Source organism: Limulus polyphemus, unplaced genomic scaffold, assembly GCF_000517525.1.
Source record: "Limulus polyphemus unplaced genomic scaffold, Limulus_polyphemus-2.1.2 Scaffold1810, whole genome shotgun sequence".
Lineage (NCBI taxonomy): Eukaryota > Metazoa > Arthropoda > Merostomata > Xiphosura > Limulidae > Limulus > Limulus polyphemus.
The window spans coordinates 148,802-170,065 of NW_013667420.1; the positions used below are offsets into that span (position 1 = coordinate 148,802).

The window sequence follows — 21,264 nt, forward strand, 5'->3', positions numbered from 1 at the left end:
AGGCTCCAGATTGCAGCATTGAAGCCTAGGTTGACATTATATAATACAGTATTTTATACATCAAGGTCCTTGAAATCAAAACTTTTCCTAGGGGAGGTCCTTTAGACTCCCACACCCTCCTTAACACCACTGACAGCATCTTATTTCTTGATGTTTCTCAGAATTGTTGTCATTATCTTTATTAAATGTTTACTTGAATGGTTTTGGTTTCTTTAGTGCATGAATAAATAAATAAATATATATATATATATAATTCTATTGACAAAAAAAAAAGTTTTAATGACAAGGAAATGTAGTATATGTAAATAATTTGTTTTGGGAAAAACTTTAAAAAAAAATGTGTAAGCATGATGCAGTTTAATGGCATGGTTGTTATATAGCTTTATTTGTAGCAAAAATCTCAGCCAACCTGCCAACAATAAAAAATATATACATCTTTTTTTGCTAGTATGATGAAGTAAGGGATAAAATATAATAGGAAATGTTATCTCAATAGTAATGCATGGAAATTGTTGAAATTGAAATTTTTATAAACTGTGTATATAAATAATGCATTTGCTATAAGGCTAATCTTAAGAGAGTTTGCACATATTGAATGTAGTAACTAATAAAGTTTTTGTTCTCAGGTTCAACATTTATTTATAAGTTTCTTTCACTTGTAAGTAATATTGGTAAGAACAAATAATTTTGTAAGCTATATGTTAATGTACATGTAACAACCTGCAACAATAATAACAAGTTGTAGCTTTCTTCCAGTGATTACTAAAAAAAAGATGACAATTTCTGTACCTCATATTTGAGAAAGCCAGTATCTACAAACATTTCAATAAACAGAGTTGAAGAAAGAAATCTTAACTTGCTTAACATCACACACGTATCTTTGTAACTAGACAATGATTGGACATACAGGTAAAATATTTTCTATGTCTACCAAATTATACAACCTCGAACACTAAAGGGTATCATAAAAATACTTTAAAGGTCTACTTAATGGAGAATGACCAAACACAAATATGGAATCATCAATTCTATATTGTTTTTCCTACTTAAAATATTTAATTATTTCTTGCTGTAGTTGTTTTACTTCTATACAAATAAAAGATTAATATAAATTTGCTGAAAACGTAAGATCTTGCAACATTGTTGCTCTTGAAAGGTAAAAAACTGTAGTGACTGGACAATCCATTTTATTTACAATGCACAGAATAACTACAGAAATAAAAATATAACAATAATCTAATATTATACTTTTTATAAATGGAAGTTAAGTATTTATAAAAAACATACTTAGCCAAATTAAAAGAAAAACCAAGCTTTTACACAATGTATTTATCAAATGTTTTCAAAAATAAAACAAAAGATATTGTACATATCTTGGATCCTTCGCATCATACTTGAATTTGTAGTGGGAATACTTCTCAGATAGTGCGTAGTCCTTCATCAGTACACAAGTTCAGATAATGTTCATACCCTTAGTTAAGCTATAAAGTGTTAACCATCATATTCTAGCTGCTACTGCATATGTTTATTTTTTAACCTCTCCAGTTCCATTAGTCGAGCACGAGCATGATGAATTCTGTGCCAAGCCATGCTGAGGTCTTTCTGGCTAGCATAACTAGAGCCTTCATGTGCTTGTCCTGAAAAACAAACATTGACTTTCTAAATCCTTTTCTTTCAATCATACTCACAGCACAGTTGGTGCAGTTACCCATATAAGCAACAAAAACAGAAGTAAAACTTGTTGTAAAATGTAAGATTATAGCACATATTTTAAGAGTTATAGAGGCACATTTGCCATAAATATAACTTTAGCTTTAGTATATCTACTAATTCATTATTACACTAGTATAATACCAAACTAGTACATGCATGGCTTATACAAACTCTTATTAAGAATATGTGGCTAGGGAGATGGTTGTTACAAACATGCATCTATATTTAATCATAAAATATTCTACATCTATTACTTGTACTTAAGTGTTGCTGGTTTGTTGTACAATAAATTTTTTAAAACCCCTTGGAGATAAATACACCAGTTCACATGAATGATGATAACCTAGACAGACCTTGACTTTAACTTATGAAGCCACTAGCAAATGCTTGCTAGTTATTTTTTTTCCCATCAGCATATTAGGGACTGCTACTAGCAAGAAGATTAACAAAATTAACTGTAATTGTGCTACAATTCCATATTTCATGAATCAAATGTTAATAAATCTATATAGATCGTATTTAGATGTATAATTTAGATGTGTCATATTTTCTTTCCAAATCTCAACACTCATTTTAATTACACAGAGATATTTTTATTTTAACTATTTCACAAAGTTTTGGTGGAAAATGGTGTATCCATGAGTTTCTGCATTGATATTCTAAAGTTACCCACTACTGATGGCCACCCTATACTAAAAAAAAAAAGTATTTTATTATTAAAAGTTACACACAGTTTAAATGCTGAAAGCTAACATAACACAATAAGTCAAAAGGCCTGACATTTGTGTTAACTGTGGATAAATTCAGAGGAAAGAATAAGTTATAAGTTCCCTATACTAAAAATGTATTTCCGATAGGTACTTCCCTCTCCTCACAAGATTAGCAATTTTCATCCAGTGCAGCCCTCTATATGCAATTTTTTTCTTTAAAATATTAAATCGAATGATTCCAACATGTCTCTTATGTAAATCATCATGCATCACTTCTCCATCAATAAAAGTGTGACATACGTGATGCATGTGACTCCCTACACCACTTTGAGGTTTGGCAGAAGACGCAAGCACCAGAGAAAAGTTGGAAGGAAGGGTGGGAAGAATGACAGAAGTACCCCCCGAAAGCTTCAAAAGTATACCTCTGGAAATGAGAGAGTCATATCTGATGAGGGGAACCTCACCACTTCTGAACCAGATATACTCTTTGCCCATCCGTGAAATGTGTAGGAGATGAGGGTGGAAAAAGAGAGGAGCACATCAAGTGGGAGAGAACTGTGCTAGGATAGTGATACTAACAATGTAAATAGATATGTAACTCAATCCCACCAAATATAAAAGTGGGTAAAACAATAGCTGTGCCCCTAGGTGTACAGTGACTAGGGTGCAATGGACCATATTTGGAAGTCAACTACATCTAAACCCATGCTGCTGGGAACTGACATCCATGCATGGGTAGGATGAGGATCATATCATCTTCACCTAAAGTTCAAGAAACTGGGGGGAATCTGGAACCACTCCAACTCCTGAGCATGACACACTTGCTAGCTTTGATCTATCAATCCAGGGACCCAACATCCAGTATTGAAAGTATGCCTATATAATATAACTCCCCCAATAGCGAAACTGACTGGAACCATCCATAAAGCAATAACATACTCAGAATAAGATACAATGATGGATAGCAAAAAGGACAGAAATGGAACAATCCACTGTGACCCACAACAAAGGAGGAGTATGATCTAGGGAGGAATATAGATAACCATAAACATGTGTGAGGACTTATGTTGATTGGCTCTACTCTAAATCAAAAACCCAGCCATGGGGTACCAATATCCACATGGGAGTAGGATGAGGGCTCTCCCAATCGAAGGGGTGAACTGCAATTCGATGTCTCACTCCTTTGTGAGTGTATATTGCATACTCGAGGATAGCATGTCATTTACACCTGCAAAACACTTCCACCCTACTCTGCAATGAATAGTTATAGCCATCTTTGTGTGGAACTCATTCAGGAGCGTGTCTCCACGGTTGACCACCCCAACGGCGTGGAACTTGAAAGTGATAAGGACTCCCACATTCCACTAGAAGGGGGGTGAAAACACAGTGGAAAGTCTGGTGGAACATCATCACATAAGACAATGCAATGGGTGACCATGAAGCCCTATTTTGAAAAGCAGACCATACCATTTATTCAATACAAGGCATGACAGGAATGGGCAGCTATCCCCTTTTGCTTTACCCATTCAGTCCATGGGTGGTACGGTCTGGAACGAGCAAGTCTATGAACCAATTACATCATGAGGTTATTCACCTACACTCTTGTGGAACAGTGAGCATTGCGAAGCCATGGAAGATAAAGCGAGAGTAAAAATGGCTGTACAGTGCAGATTTCAAGTTGAAGAATATCTGGTCAAGCACCACTTGCCATAGAGCAGGTTCCATATAATGAGTAAATGAAGCAAAGGCAAGTGAAAGGAAAAGTATGAATATAAACTTACCCAGTCAAAGTTGCACTGAAGCCTAAAGAATGGCCACAGGTGGAAGACGAAAACCCAATGAAGAAAAAACTGCAATATGGTATAAATAATGGAAGACAAATGTAGTAGGTGTCGTCCTCATGCCCGACTGTAGGATTTCCTCCAATGGCTGACAAAAACGAGATGCGAGGGAAAAGGTGAGGAGTCGAATCTGATGAGAAGACACCTAGAACAAATTCTGGGAGGAAGAAGACAAGGAGAAATAAGCCAACTGAATCAAAAGTCAAAGCCAATTGGTGAGGTAGAAGGGGAAAGATCCCAAACAAAGGAAGACTGCCAAGGGATAAATAGTCAGGAACGGAGAGAATGAAGAGAGTTATCATTTGATGTATCACTAATCCTTATTGGTCCAGCCAATTCAAACCAACACCCTGGTTTTGGTTTTAACATTTGCTCACAAATGGTGGACAAGGGCTTTGGTGATCTTCACAATGTTTTTAAAGCTGATTTCAAACTTGTGGGAGTACAGTTGCCTTGAAATAAATCATGCAAACTCAGCATGTATTAGTGCTGTAAACGTTTTCCATTTCTTGTTTGGTGTACAATAATTAGTATTTCATTTATGCAAGATATATACATATATTCACAACTATGATTTCGTATTCACATGCTTCCATGGCCAGGAACAATAATTCTTTGGGACTCCCTAGTTTAACCATAAAAGTATATAAGAAAAACAATAAAGATAATGCAAATTTTCAATGCATCTCTTTCAAGACCACAAAGATTTCTCTAACTCTGATAACCCTTCTGGTTGGTATATATTTTTTTTTAATTAGCCAAACTCTGCCTCCATTGCATGTGATCAACAATGATTAATCCACTGACTATATTAAAAAAAAAAAAAACTCTGATAATAGATATTTCCATGCTATGGTTCAATTCTTACATGATGACCATACATATAAGATGTTCAATAATAAAATAAGGTGATAACTTGAATGCAACCTTATATTCTATTTTTCCACAGTAAGGGTTAAGCTTGCTTAGGTGTACTGTTAGAGCCACCCACCTTCATAGATTATACCACTAATTTGAATTACAACAGTTTGTCCTGAACTAAATGTAGGTTTGATGTTTTCATTTTATTAAAGATTACTAGATCATCTACTGGTAAAAAATTAAAAGTTACAGTTAGAAATTTCATCCAACAGTTTTCCTTCCCCAAACTAATGTAGTTTAATATGTTATTTCAAAATATATGTTTATTTATTAAGTCACATAATACAGTTGGTCACTCAAATATCTCACCGACATTTATTCCTAATATTTTAGTGAGTTTCTAACAAAATATTTCAGTTGTTTTTATATTAAAATATAAATGTAGTTAAATGCACATTGTCAAGATCAGTTTACCTGTTGATACTTGAGTTAAATAAGTAATGTGCTTTGTTAAACCATTTTCCACATTTTCTAAAGTTTTTACGAAATTCGATGTCTGAGATTCCACTTGCTTCAGGCTTGGCTTGTCTTTACTTAGTTCCAGAATTGCTTGGCCTAAACAAATAATACCGAAATATTTATCATAGTAACAAGGCAAATTCCACCTCTAATATGTTAGAACCTTTTATGATTCTTGTTTCATGTACAAAATAGGGTAAACACTAGGTATTGGTGGCACTGATTAATATTTTACATGTAATTACCAAGTGCTCGTGTATTGAATAATCAGCTAAGTACTTTTTTTATCTATAATATTTCTTGTCATAAGCTTAACAGTATTTCAAGAGTTTGGCCAGCTTAGGAGATTTAGATTAATCCTAATTCCAAATACTAACTTAACAATGCCAAATCATCCTCATAAGAATGAAATTAATATTAGTAAGAGCCAAAAAGATCAGAAGTATAAAAACATGATGAAGCTGTCATCTGTCTAATTAAAATGTCACAGTGAAATTATAATTACATTGTGCATCATTTCAAGAGGAATATAGGTAGCCCAGAAATAATAGAATTCTCGACATAAATATTTTTTTCAAATAATTAGAAAAATAATACCAGCAACAATTAACAATGAAATAAACCTCTACAGAATGACCAACTCCATTAACATTTATGTTTGTGCTTACAGTGTGTTATCTAGATAGCAAATGCTGTCAGGAAATACATTTATATACATGTTTTAAGGCCCTACTGCTTTTAGACCACCCTGCACTATAGCATCATAAAAAAGCTACTATTTATTAACAGATATTCAGACAAACCTAATACAGAATTAACTGCACATTATGTGACAAAAGTTAATTTGTAAATATGATTTAATATAAAGAAAATATAAAAATAAATTGTTAAAATATATTTTTAAAGATCATTATAGTCTGTATGAAAGTTAAGGGTTGACAAACATAGCATAAATAATATATATAGACAATCAGTACATGTAAATAATATGGTCCAGGGGAGCTTGCAGTTATTGTGATTACACTGAGGTGCTCTGTGTAAACTACTTAGTCCAAAATAGTTTTTTGTTCTTCTTCTACTGTGGTTCATGCTTTTGAGAAGAAGGAAAAGAATTTTCATTCATTGATTATAATACATTCACATCAAAATTTAAAATAATCAATATTTTATTTTTGATGTATTTCATTTCTTTATATTTCCAGAAACTTTATTTTACTATTATGATGGAACCTACGAATTTTAATGCTTAGAATGAAGCAAAATTTAACTTTTGAGAATGATTAATCAGAAACTATTTTCATAATTGGACATAAACAGGGATAAGAATACACAAAGGAAAAATATGTCTAAAACATTTTGAGTCCAATAATGGAGAGAGGAGTCCAGGAGCATGTCCCCCCCCCCACCCGAAAATCTTTGCTCTCTTGTGCATTCTCCTGTCTTCTTCCTTCTTTTTTTTTTTTTTTTTTTCATACATTTTATCAAAAGAGTGCTGGATTACCCATAATTGATTAGTCATTTCATAGTTCTGTGCACTTTTTAGTAATTTCATATGTCATAACTGTTTATAAGTTTATTGCATATTCTTCACAAAATCTTTTCTGGTAAATCAACCTTTTTCATAAATTCTTCCAGTAATTACTTACCACTTCTGGTTTACTCCAAACAACAAATTTAATTTTTAGTTCTTTCTCTAATCAGTTCTACTTGAATTTGTTTGCATTCATCTATCAACTTCTCTACCCCTCACTTTATCATGCCACTAAATAACCTTTAACATTTTTCAAGTTAATTCCACCTTTAAATTAATGGGAAAATTTTAAACAAGTTTATTGCTTGAAAAATTCATATTGTAAACACACTATTTTGCAAGATTGGAAAACATATTAAGTAGATTCTGATTGTTAAAAAATTCTGATATTTATATATGAAATATCAAAATATAGATAGTACAGCTTTGTTGTAAGGGCCTGAAATATGGCAGTATTTGTTTACAAAAGCTCAGCTTCGAGCATTCCATTTTTGAGTATGTTATTGGCATGGTAAAGTAGGCTCCCTCACAAACTTTTACCCAGGATTATTGTGAATTTCATGAACCTAGGCAGCACTAAAAAGTTGTAAGTCATCCAACTGACAGAAAATTATTATTCCTTGATGTAGATGGCCCATTCAAGAACTATTCTGTCTATAAGATATGCCCCCCAGTGGCACAGCGGTATGTCTACGGACTTACAACACTAGAAACCGGGTTTTGATAACTGGTGGGCAGAGCACAGATAGCCCATTGTGCAGCTTTGTGCTTAATTTCAAATAAGCCCCCCCAGTGGCACAGCGGTATGTCTACAGACTTACAACACTAGAAACCGGGTTTTGATAACTGTGGTGGGCAGAGCACATATAGCCCATTGTGCAGCTTTGTGCTTAATTTCAAATAAGCCCCCCAGTGACACAGTGGTATGTCTGCGGACTTATACCACTAGAAACCGGGTTTCGATACCCATGGTGGGTAGAGCACAGATAGCCCTTTGTGTAGCTTTGTGCTTAATAACAAACAACTAAAAGATATATTTTGTTCCTTAGCTGATGTGCTCAAATAACAGAAATGAGCTAGGTCTGGTCATAATTAGAGTTTGGGGGATTATTAGAATTTGCTAATTGATTATTCATTGGGCTCATTAATCATAATTTATTGTAGGGCACATGACAAAGCATAAAGCAACCTCATTTTCACAGCTATCAAATTCATGCTGAAAAAGTGAAAGGTCTGAGTTACATAAGCCAAGGACGCATGTTTTTAAATATGTTTAGGAAGTTTTTTTAGCACATAAATTGCTATAAACACACATACATTATTTCTACTTCCAACGTTCTTTTTCTTGTCTTTTATGTTATTGTTGTTGTACGACGTTTATTTTATTTTGTTTTTATTTTTTTTGTGGGGAGGAGGGGAATGGAACTCGTAACCACTGAAACAGTGGGTTCGTTTAGGGCACCCAAAACCCATGACACGATCTAGCTGTTACTAACACCAGTAACATTAATACTAATAGTATTGCTGTTAAAGCAGAGGTACTAAGGTCGTTGCTGAAGTATTTACTAGTAATATTAATGCTAGTACTAGATTTAACATTTTACTAGGCTTAATTACAATTAACAAATATTTTACCTAGATAGGTCTAGTCTAGCCGAAATAATAAAATACTGGGCTAAGCCTAGTCGAACTTGACCTTCCTTTTCTCAGATCTCCAAGTTAAAACTAAAGCATAAATAAATCTTTAGTTATGTTTACCTGCACTCTGCATAGCCGTTGTTATGTCCCTTTCTATATCATCAAGTTCTTTCAACCTCTGAGTAAGTGCAGCCATTTTAAACTTCTTTTTCTGAGTTTTTTCCTGCACAATCCAATTACATATAAAATTTGAAAACAGAGTACATACTGAACTTTTTGCCCTCTATCCTAATGTAAAAATACAAAAAATACCCATGTTATTATTAAAATTATTTAAAAGAATTATTGGTTGAACAGAAATACTACTTTATTTCTGTATTTGGTTTACTTTCATAATTCTTGCACACACACAGAAACTAAAGCAGTAGCACTACTGGTAGATACATGATACTACATATTTACTCAAGTGGCTAATAATAATATGATGGTAATGGCAAAACTAGTTTCTAATCAGTGCTGTAAAAATTAGTGTTAAGGAGAAGTGAGTTTCACATATTAATTTCTAACCTCAGAAAGTTGACAAGATATGAAGAAGTTTTACTTTCCCATTTATATCAGTCAAAATGAATGATATTGTTACTTCTCTGGTCGTTTGTTAATTTTCCGTATAATTTATTTCCGATGAAACTTCAGCGACACAAGTTCTTTCTTAATTAAATCTAGTTTATTCCCTCGCAATACAACTTTGCAATATACACTTAATTTCCACAGTCACTTTTACCTAAACACACGCTATAATTCACAACGATTCACGCACTTTACTACCGCGCTTGACTCAATTGTCCATCTCTGTCTGTCTACAATTATTTATATATCGATGCCGTCACTTCTCGCCGGTCGATTTTAATGTACTGTAGATATTGTCACAACTGCAATTTGTTAAAAAAGTAATGTTACGTCTCCGTTCGTTAGTTGATTTTCCGCAACTTCGTTCCCACGAAACTTTAGCGACACAAGTCCTTTCTTAATAAAACTGGTTTATTCTTTCTGAATATAACTTTACCGATACACTTATTTTCAACAGTCGCTCTATAACAAACGCTATAACAAGAACGTTAACTTCAACAATACTCTCTGACTGCAGTTCAATTACTCACTACCTACACACATTGTCACGTCACGCCGTGACAATCTTATATATACCAGCCCACCCCCAATCTAGCAAATGCTAGGGCACTCCCGAAGGAACAGGATAGTTCTAGAAAACGGGTGGCGTGATACCAGTCACGTGACCTCGCTGACGCAACAATACTATAAGAGCGCATGTCTAGCAAACGCTAGCGTCTTCGCGAGTCTTTTAGACACTCATCACGTGTTACCAGAGTCACGTGACTTCCGCTGTAGTAACAATATGTAACATGCTAAATGACACACCTATCCAAGTGACTAACTACTTTGAATAAAAATGTGTTCCAAACGAAAGTAGTTATTCTACTGAACCAATCTTCGCATACACTTTAATGTTCTGAGAAGGTTTTTTGTTGTTGTTCAGCACAAAGCTACATAATGAACTATCTGTGCTGCACTTACCGAGAGTATCGAAACACGATTTTTAAAGCCATACTACAGAATGGTTTGGCACCTAGCGAGGTCGAGACCACATGGAGAGGTTTCTATCAAATTCATAGGCCATTGCCAGTCAGAGCACAGACCACTGGTAATTAGTTGATAGAGGCTCTACATGCCAGTGATGGATGATTTCAGTCACTTAGAGCTGTCTCTCCGGCAAGTGAAGCAATGGGCACCTACTGGTGAAGACCATGATCTACGTGGTGAGATAACTTCCGGGATAGAAGTGGCAGCTAATGACACCTTGGGTCATGCAAAGTTGTACGACGAGTTACTGTGAGTAGCTTATCATCTTTTAGACCTGAATCAGGGGCTGACGCCTGTCAGGGTCTATATGAGTGGCTTACATCCGGAACTGAGGAAATCAGCAGCATCTCTTCCTGACATCCTTCATGATCATGAGAGAGAGAGACTGTGACTTGGCTGACATATCTCTGTGAGCGAGACTAAGCAAAACACGCCGTCAATGTTCAAGGGAACAGCAAAAGAAAATCTGATTAGTTCCTAAAATGTTTCAGGTAGGTCATTGCCTAGAATGGATGGTTTGGACTTTGAGACATTGCCTGGTCGTGAGCTTAGACATTCCAGCCCTTGAAACTGTCAAACATTTGATTGGGGAGCAGAAAAACGACTGCATCGCCAGGTTGACTCAGTGGAGGATAAGGCAATCCATCAGACCGAGTACACGGCTTGGAAGAGGATTAGCACTGAGGGACTGGCTCTGTATGCAAACATTCTATGTCATTTACATGAAATACATACCTAGCAATGTCTTCTGCAGATTGGTGGAATATTCTGATGAATAATTTCATTAAGGGACTTTCTAATGAGCACTATAATACACCATCATGACCTGGATGACCAGTCCTATCTGACCCGAAAGCTCCATCAGATATCATCATACTAGCAAATGCTGTACAGTTACTTGGCTTGGTCCAAGTGATTGCTGGTTGAGAACCGAAAATTCCTAAGTCGTGCCTCACCAGCTGCATTGATGTATGGATGGAGATGCATCCTAATCAACAGAATGGTAGAAGGAACACACACTATAACCATAAACAATTCAGTCACTTCTGGCATACATTTCCTTTCCCTCCACCTGTACTGAAGCCCAAACATTTACAGAATAGGTCGGAATAACCAGTAACAGGCTCGGGAAAGAAAAAAATGTTATATTCTGTCAGATTTATTAAATCAAACTAGTTATCCACTGATCAAGCTTGGCCACAGATCTGTGAAAAACAGTTTTCTGTTTTTTTCAGTTGTTGTTGATTCATAAAACGTCTACAAGGCCGAGTATGGTTTCATAAGAGCCTGTAAGTTTACACAGTCACCACATGGTAGATTTTTTAGTTGATGCTGATTCAGCTAAAACTGCTATATCGTCACTCTCATGTAATCCACTACTCTGTTGAGCAACTACAAACTATCCCTTGCAGATGTAATATGCGTAAGATGGGTTGTAGCTGTAATAAGTATCAGAAGATACATCATGAAGCACAGAAGCTGGCAATCATGCTGAATCACCATTGATACTGATCTGCCTCAAGAATTAACACTCTCATCAGTCCTCTTCGACATTTACGTCATGGATCTAGCCTCCTTTGATAACCCAACCAAATACTGTATATTAACCTTCATTGACAACTTTCTGGTCTCCACCAGACGCTTTAGCAATTCTGAAATCGAAAACAAGATTTCAACCACCCCTTAGTAGTTTGAGAAAATTGTGAAATGACAGATTAGTGTCATCAATCCTGTCAAAGCCACAGTTACGTTCTGCATACTCAACAGTTATTCTGATGTGGACAGACCATCATTAACCATTTGTGGGCACTACTATCTTAATGGCAGAAACGCTTAAGAACCTAGTTGACAGACAACTCAACTCCACCAGCCACATTAACAGCACTTAATAACCAGAGCTACCAAATGCTTCAATGTAATGAAAGTTGCAGTAGGAAATATAACTGAAGAATATTACCTGCTTTGGTTCTACCAAAGTATTATCTGCTCTATCCTGGATTATGCACTACCCTGATAAGTATGAATGCTACATAGCTAGATAAGATTGAAAATACATAAAATACCTCTTTAATATTGGTCACAAGATGTACTTAAGCCACTTCTGTCAAAGCACTATTACACCTTACATGCCTCAGCAACATCGCAAAGCACTAACAACACTTACAAGTAAAATTTTTCCCTAGGGTCTTGCAGTATAAAGACCATGCATGTCATCATCATATCTCTGCCCCTTTCAAGTGGGACATTCTAGATTCATAATGATTTCCTCAGACACCAACCACACAAGGGATTACCTAAAAGGCATCTCAGGGGCCAGTCATGGGTGTAGAGGTTCTATACATTCATCACCAAGATAATTTGTAACCACCAAATCTCAGATGCCCCATGTGGACTAAATATCTGATACCAATTGGATCTGTGGAATCAGCTTCGACAGAAAATGTAGGATTGGGCAGATTACGAAGCAAAAACAACCTGTCAACACCTCTTTAAAGATGGTTCTTAAATCACAGATAATGAGAACTAGTTGGGCACTAATTGTTTGATGTAGTAACAATATTTTGCATAATCCTGATTATGCATTCAAACATTTCACAAGGAACATAATGATGGAGCTGAAAGCCATAAAGTAAGCTCTCCTCAGGATTGCCAAAAGCAATAAATCACAATTTGACTGTGCTACCAACATAACATATGTAACTGACTCACAGGCAATGATGCATAAAATTCAGAGTGGCTGGCCCTCAGATCGATGGCAGGAGGCAAATAAATTGTATGATAGGATGTATGTGCCAGGCCACGTGTGGTTAAAGCAAAATGAAGAAACCGGGAAGCTTGCAAGAGGAACCCCTATATCAAATCTGGCACAACTCTATATGCAGGATATCAACTTTCTCAGACATTCTCATATGATGGATATTGATATTAGCTATGGTAAACACCAGGAGATCTCAATTTAAATTTGGTAAATGGAAACCTGAAACCACTGAAATTAGTTCTACTTGGTCCTGTCCTCTTCAATGTATACATAGCTGATCTGGGCAGTTGCACAGGTGACCCTGGATTGACATCATACACATATGTTAATGATATCATTGTTGCATGCCAATGGGAGTGGTGGAGGTTCTGCAAGAAGCTAGCCAAAGCTTCTGCCAATGGACTATAGATAACAAAATGTCCATCCAAACAGATAAAGCTTTCTGGATGTTGGCTACCAAACTTCATACAAACACCTCTCTCCTCATGTTGATAGGGAAAGGTGGAACAGAATAGTCAACTAAAAAAAAAGGGTGGAAATACTAAAGTGTATGCAAAAATAATTTGTAAATGACAGATGCCACTTAAGTTAAATCGAATTGTGCAAAATTACTAAAAGAACCCTCAGAAGATTATTGTATTGTGAAAAGTCAGGACAAGGCTGGTATAAAAATTCTTAAACATATAATAGAAGTTGAAGTAACAGTATTAAAATAACTATATTTACATTGGTTATTCTAGTGTTGAAAAAATTTACACAATAATTATTGATAAAGTAAAAATGGTTGTTGCCAGCTGGTTGCTTCCCTGTGTTCACTGATTCAGAATTAAGGACAGCACCATTTGGATTGCACATTGACAAACATGCTCAACAAAATTCCACAATTGGAGGAAGGAGAGCTTGTTCTGCTAAACTGTTCTAATGTGTAAATAAAATAAAAAGAACACATTTTAGAGTTGGGGAAAATGTCACATTAACTCCAAAATTAATTATCAGTTATTATTATTATTATTATATGCATATATTTGTACTTATGGTAAAGCTACTGCCATCCAGTCAGCAGATTCCTAACACTTATATATGTAATTCTCATAATGCACCTACAACTTAAAGGTGCAGAAAACATTTTGTGGCATTGCAAGGGTTTAAACACAGCTTGCTTGATCTGAAATACAGAGCTCTATCACAAGGCCAAATTGTTATAAGCGTATTACTTCGTAACATGTTTTAAGGTTAAGATAATAGTAGCAAAAATTATACTTGTATAAAAATTAGTTACAAAAGGTTGGCTGTCAGTTTGTTTGTTTGTAATTAAGCACAAAGGGCTATCTGTGCTCTGCCTACCATGGGTATCAAAAGCCGATTTCTAATGTCGTATGTCTGCAGACATACCGCTGTGCCATTGGCTGTCAGAATAAATTATTTTTCTTCCAATATATATAAAATGTACAATCATGAGGTAGCTTATAATACAATTATTAGCTTCACATCTTATTTTCATATGTTACAAAAATATTTAAATCCAGATGGTCCAACAATGATTGGTCTTTAAAAATTATTTACCACTATTATCTTAATATTTTTCAAAATAAAAACAAAGTTTTAATCACTATTGGATTAATGACTACAACCTTATATCAGTTTTTTAAATTAAAATTCAAAAAAGGTACTAAGCAAGTGAATTTTAATGAGATTGTTAGAAAATGCATAAGCCTCCCTTACATGTCTTTTTAATATTTGAATGGTCCAGTTAATATCCCTCTTTTTAGTATTTTATATAGATTCTATAGCTCCCCTATTGCACTGTTATCATTGTAAATTTTGATGTTAAAGCAAAAAAATAAAAAATAACTGTACTTTTGTTACATAAGCTCCTGTAGCAGTTTAAATAATTTGATTTGAAATATATTTCATGAGTATACTTCATTTCTACATCTATTTTACATGCACATCCATAATAATGCATTAACCAAGTGTTAACTTTTATTTGCATTATTTCTACACAATATTCAGAATTTAATACTAAACAAAATAAATACAAGAGTGTACAAGTATTACACAGCCAAGTTCCTAGAAGACCAAGTTTATTTCACCAGATTATCACTTAAGGTATAAAATAACACTGAACATGATTTTCCACTCAAAAAAAAAAAAAAGAGAGAGTCAAAACTGATTTTATTACTTCTCACTTCCAAGCTTTCACTCATTATAATTTCACAGTCACATAATTTCACACCCAACATACAACAAAATTAAAAGAAATATGTACATAAGAAAAAGAAAAAAGTTAAATATATTATTACAGCTGATGGATTCTGATACATGGTAAACAATTTAAAGGAACGGGGTCAATTGGCACAGCTGGAAATCATTTATGTTAAATGAAAGCTTGTGTATTTGAATTAAGAAATTAGACTCTTGTCAGTTGAAGTGTATTACATCAAATCTTACCAGTGGTATATGATGAATACTCATCAATATTTTGGTATTAAATTACCAAGTGGAAAGATAAAACTTTAAATATATATATATCAACTACTTCCAAACTAAAATAAATTTATTCTCAAAATCATTCATTAAGATAAAGTTAGTGTAAGAAAAGCTTAATGGACATCTTTACAAATAAGGCTTTATATTGCAAATAAAATAAACAATAACCAGAGCAACTCCAACCTATTAACAAGCCTAGAACATACCAAGCAATGTGAGAAATCATACATGATATATTGCAGTTTTTTAATACTCAGAAGGAACAAATCAATTGTGTAGTCAACTCTAATTTTATCTGGATTTCAGAACACAAACTAACAATTCTGCTCAATATTTGAATAAAAATTAACATAAAAAAATATGTGGTTATTAAAATGCATGAAAAAACTTAAGTTCTGTATTCAAACAAAACTATTCTATTGGACCACAAACAAAAATACACTGAGTCAGGGTTAAAGTATTAGCAAAATCATTTCTACATAATATTTAACCCACTGATAAGCCACAAATACATTAAAAAAAGTAGAAAACAAATCTTAGTATATTTTTGTTCTTATACTGAAAAACGTTCTAAGTTAGTAACTTTTGTTTAAAGTAATGCCATATAAAATTTCCAACATTATTTTAATGCAAGAGATTTCATATATTTTTGTAAATTTTCCTTAATGTAAATTACTTATTCTTCTAATTATTTCAACTAATACATCAAGTACTAACTAAATTACTGGAAACAACCATTTGCTCAGCTTCTTCCACTTCTAATTTATATATATGAAATTCAAGGACACAAACATAATTTTACTCAAATAAAAAAATGTTGATTATAACGCAGGCTTCACTTCACATGTGACCAAACACACACTACATTTTTATTTTAATACTCACTCTAATAACACTTATACAAACCTATTACCATTTCTACTTTAATACTCACTCTCATAACACTTATACAAACCTATTACCATTTCTACTTTAATACTCACTCTCATAACACTTGTACAAACCTATTACCAAAACTCCCCATTTTCAGCTACTTTTCTAGTAATGTTACTTTGCGTGAATAAATTAAATACATCTACAAGGTATATTACACAGATGTGCAGATTTTTAGATGACCAACTGTTTGAAACCAAGTTAACAGCCAAACACATTTAAGTAACTTTATATTTTATAAGTTAGGAAGTTCTTGGGCTGGGGAATGAATATTTACACCAATCACAGAATACTTTCAAAACATTTCATACCTTAACTATAACTTAAATCAAATGAATTATATTATTTCATAGTTATAATTGCTGAAGAAGTGCTGTCCTAGTATAGATGAAACTAAGTACTATAAAAGAGATGTTAATTTTCAAATATACTTTCTGAAACATTAACTTTCAGTGTTTTCTTTGTTTAATAATATGAACAAGATGGCTGACAATTTAAAACCATAATGAACAATTAAAATAAACTACTTGATTTTAGTAGAAAACCTCTTCTTAAAGAAGTCATTCAAATAAATGCAGAAAAGATATTAAATTTCATTTACTTAGCATATTCAGTTTGTACTTTAACAATACAATATAATATATGATTAATAAATTTATTTATGAGGTGTTAATTTTACATTCACTTTGTCTTGTATCAGAAAATGTGATCTTTAACATATCTAAAATGAAGCCACAATCAGTAACATAACAATGGTTTGGTTTGTTTGAATTTCGCGCAAAGCTACACAAGGGCTATTTGCGCTAGCCGTCCCTAATCTAGCAGTGTAAGACTAGAGGGAAGGCAGCTAGTCATCACCACCCACCGCCAACTCTTGGGCTACTTTTTTATCAACGAACAGTGGGATTGACCATAACATTATAACGCTCCCACGGCTGAAAGGGCGAGCATGTTTGGTGTGATGAACCTGTGACCCGCAGATTGCAAGTCGAACGCCCTAACCACCTGGCCAACATAGAAATAAATGAGTTGGCGAGTTTGTGATTATCAGGCACAGAAGTATTAACTGTTTTTGAATCTCAAAAATAAAATTTAGTTTCACAAAAATGTAGAAAGGGTTAAATCTACATTTGCTTCTTAAGAAGACCTCAAACTTTCAATTAATGTCAGTGGTTTAAAGGCTCTTTAGGGTTTACAAACATGAGAAACTATAATAACTTAGAGGTGGTCTTACCTTCTTGTGACTTTAAAAGGTGTTTCACTTTAATTAATTTAACCAGTAGTAAAAAAAACAACAAAAAATTACATTTGTATACACATTTGTATTTGTTTTTTATTGCACTATGTTTAAAAATGTAAGAAAACTAAACAAATCAACAACTAATTTAATTTAGCAACTTCCAAGTAAGTAAAAAATTAAATACAAGTTCAAAAGTTACTAAGAATTATTGCATAAATACAGATCAGCATGAGAAATGTTTGACAGTATGACTGGAATAATACAATTTACAGGTAAATGTATAAAACCTACATAAAATATGTATGAATATACAATTATTTCTGGTATTTTCTTTTTATTTTAATTGCAAGAAGCCAATTTCAAAACGTTTATTCCAATATAGTTCCTGAAATCCTAGTTTTTAACTGCATGTCAACAGATCCCTAATCCAAGCAACAAAATACATGTTCTTAAAAAGTAATGGAATTACCAATGGTATAAGTTCTACTTGTGACAAACACTTATTCAGACCATGTTCTGTACAAACAACTTGAAAACCACTTTCCATGTACATATTTTACAATATATACAGTACTTTATTTGTCAAGAAGGATACCAATGAGAATTCTGAATAATCCCGTCCAGGGATAAACAAGCTATTGGTGTGTTTCTGGCTGTGACTTTGACTACTTTTTCATATTCTTTTCTCTAATTTTACAAAGCAACTTTAGCAGATTTGAGTACCATAGTGAATACTGAGTTACATAATTCAAATCACATTTAGAATATTAAATAAATATGTTTCAAGTGATTACATAACTTTGAAATATCAAGTATGTTCAGTAGACAAACATATAACTTTGGAATACTTCCTGTTAGTATACCTGGCAATAAGAATGTAGCACAGGTATGTGACAGTGTGGAAGCCCTTCACAGAAATACTTAATCAGTCTTTTAACATTACAAAATTACTTTCAACAGCAGCACTGGTACAGTTAGATTAAAGGTTACAACACAATCACAGTACTATGTTTACTTAAAGCTGATGTTATCATCTTGTGTCAAATGTGAGCTTAATGTCTTGTTTCCTGTTGGAACATTTTTCTTTTGGCACTACATTTTTGGTGACAGGCAGTACACTACTTGCAACATGCTTCGTGAGTGACTTGCAAGATGTATCACTGATAACTTCTCCAAAAGTGATCTGAACAGAAAAACTCTTCACAGTCTCCAGAAGTGATTTGGATATCTCTGTTTTTCAGCTCTTAGAGCATGAATTATTGAATCCTAGAAGAAAAAAAAATCTCCCCTTTAACTTTAAAAACACACATTTTCACTACACAGATCTATCATATTTAGTTTTTATAGAACTGGATACTGATGCCCATTTTAATGTATACTTTGATAAAACTATCTCTACAATTTACAGTGCAAGAAAAATGACAATTAAAAAAAAACATTTATTATTTCAATGTTCTGGGCTTGAGACAATGTATTATTCCACTCAGGTGAGTTTTGCTTTACCTTATAGCATTAATAATTCAATATAATAATTTAAATGTTAAATATTTGAAATACCAATTTTACTCTATGTTTTGTGAAATAAGGATGTTTTCCAATTTAAGAGTACTCTTTACTTTTCACAACTTTAATTTAACTGAGATAAATCATAAAAATTGTCATGAAGCTTTATCTTTTTCCCTTTGTGGACCACACATATAATAGTGTTGAAACTTTTAAACAATTTGTAAGATTTATAGAGAAGAAAAAAGGTGTTTGTAACTAATGGATAACACACAAGTGCAGGCTTATACCATTCTCATACTTATACCAATATCATATAGTAGTACTTTAATAAAAGTTTGCTCCTAATGTTTAACACCTAGATAAAACAAGTTGTATTGTTTTAATCTAAGAATAAACAAAGGTGGCACAATTACATTATTATTATTATTATTATGTGAGTTGGTATATATTCAGGTACCTTATAACCTTGGACTAGTAATATTTACTGAAAATTAAACCCTCACATTCTCAGTAAAAACAATTTTAACTATGCTATAATTAACATGAAGTAATTGAACAAGGCACTTACTATACCATATCTTTTGTGAGATTAACTTTTCTCAAAGAAATCTTTTCTAATGTCTACAGTATTGAATTTCATCCATTAACTGACTATATTGAAAACAAAAGCAAACAACTGTGGTGAATCCCCATAGCCACAAATGTAGAGATCTATGAAAATTCAGTGCAGCAGAAAGAAATGTGTTATTGTTTTCTCTTTGCAGATCCTTATATCTAGCAGAATACTTTAACATTAATATGCTCTGTCACTAGAATTTATTCAAAACCATAATAAATCCTCAGGTGTTTCAAAACTGTAGTAATACTGTAGTAGTTTTGCTTAAAACTGTTTTGTCACATATTTACATTTTAATTGTGTCCAAACTTCTAAAATAAAATTTGATTCACATCAGAACAACCATTTTCTTATCATTAATATTGGGATAAACCAGAATGAATTATTGAATTAATAAACAAAAATTCAAGATGAAAGCAGCCAAATGTTTGGAAATTTCAGCTATTCTCAATACTTTGTCACTGAATTATCAACTGAACCTTTTCCCTTTCTACCAGTAACACTGCTCGTGCATATTTCTCATATTCTACCTCTAGTCATATATAGTAAATACAAAGTAAATAAAAAATAGTCTACATATATGTCTAACTTTTATAAAGAACTGCTTAATAAATTAGGCTTATAATAAACAGTTGAAGCCTATGTAAAACTTCACAAATTTATGTAATATTCTTTATAGGAATGACATTTTTACTAAACAATTTTAATTTTCAATTAGTGTTATTGTGAGATTTGTATCTTTATAGCATTGACTGTGAATGCATTTGTTGTAAGGTACAGTACAGTGAATAATGTATCAGCTGAAGTTTACAATTCTCTCATTTTTAAATATCAGTTTCATCAGTATTTGATGAATTTTCCAATAAACATCATTACTAATATTGTCAAATATCAATCACCAACAGTCATACAACATCAGCATTGGTTTGTCTTTTACTTACAATTACATCAACTTTATTTTTCTGTGCTATTTTCTTGAGAAGAAAACATCATTAAACAAGAACAAAAAAAAGAGAGAGAGGACACCACTTTTAATTATAACCTAGAGGTTGGTGTTATATGGCATTGTTAAACAAAAGTATTTTCCTTTGGCCTAATTACACTCTCCATCTTTAAGATTTTATATTCACAACTTTTCAATAGTATAGAGAGTATAGGATTACTTAAAATATACAAAAGAAATATATATATATATATATATATATATATACAAACTCTTGTATTTTCAAGCACTGACAACTATTACAAAAGT

At 33.2% G+C, this 21,264-nt stretch overlaps 3 protein-coding genes across 3 annotated transcripts in view; 1 reads left to right on the forward strand and 2 right to left on the reverse strand.

Moving 5' to 3' along the window:
• The window catches only part of LOC106465008, a 106,637-nt gene that overhangs the window by 84,605 nt on the left and 768 nt on the right, over positions 1–21,264 (forward strand). The window lies entirely within an intron of this gene.
• LOC106465009 (mediator of RNA polymerase II transcription subunit 11-like) lies at positions 1,171–9,247 on the reverse strand. The gene is made up of 3 exons (XM_013925199.2): positions 8,934–9,247; positions 5,600–5,740; positions 1,171–1,637 (listed from the first exon to the last, which is right to left on the reverse strand). The coding sequence occupies exons 1-3, from the start codon at positions 9,007–9,009 to the stop codon at positions 1,513–1,515; spliced, it is 342 nt and encodes a 113-aa protein (XP_013780653.1). The 5' UTR covers positions 9,010–9,247; the 3' UTR covers positions 1,171–1,512.
• Positions 17,572–21,264, reverse strand: part of LOC111087162 (angiomotin-like) — a 15,757-nt gene continuing 12,064 nt past the window's right edge. Inside the window, exon 7 of the mRNA XM_022392834.1 lies at positions 17,572–19,156. Coding sequence (XP_022248542.1) covers positions 19,091–19,156 — 66 coding nt within the window. The 3' untranslated portion in view covers positions 17,572–19,090. The remainder of the gene's footprint in view (positions 19,157–21,264) is intronic.

Coding starts and splice junctions, on each gene's coding strand:
- LOC106465009 (XM_013925199.2), bottom strand. CDS start 9,009: ATGGCTGCACTTACTCAGAGGTTGAAAGAACTTGATGATATAGAAAGG. Junction 5,741..8,933: donor AACGGCTATGCAGAGTGCAG/GTAAACATAACT, acceptor TTATTTGTTTAG/GCCAAGCAATTCTGGAACTA. Junction 1,638..5,599: donor TTTAACTCAAGTATCAACAG/GTAAACTGATCT, acceptor TTTGTTTTTCAG/GACAAGCACATGAAGGCTCT.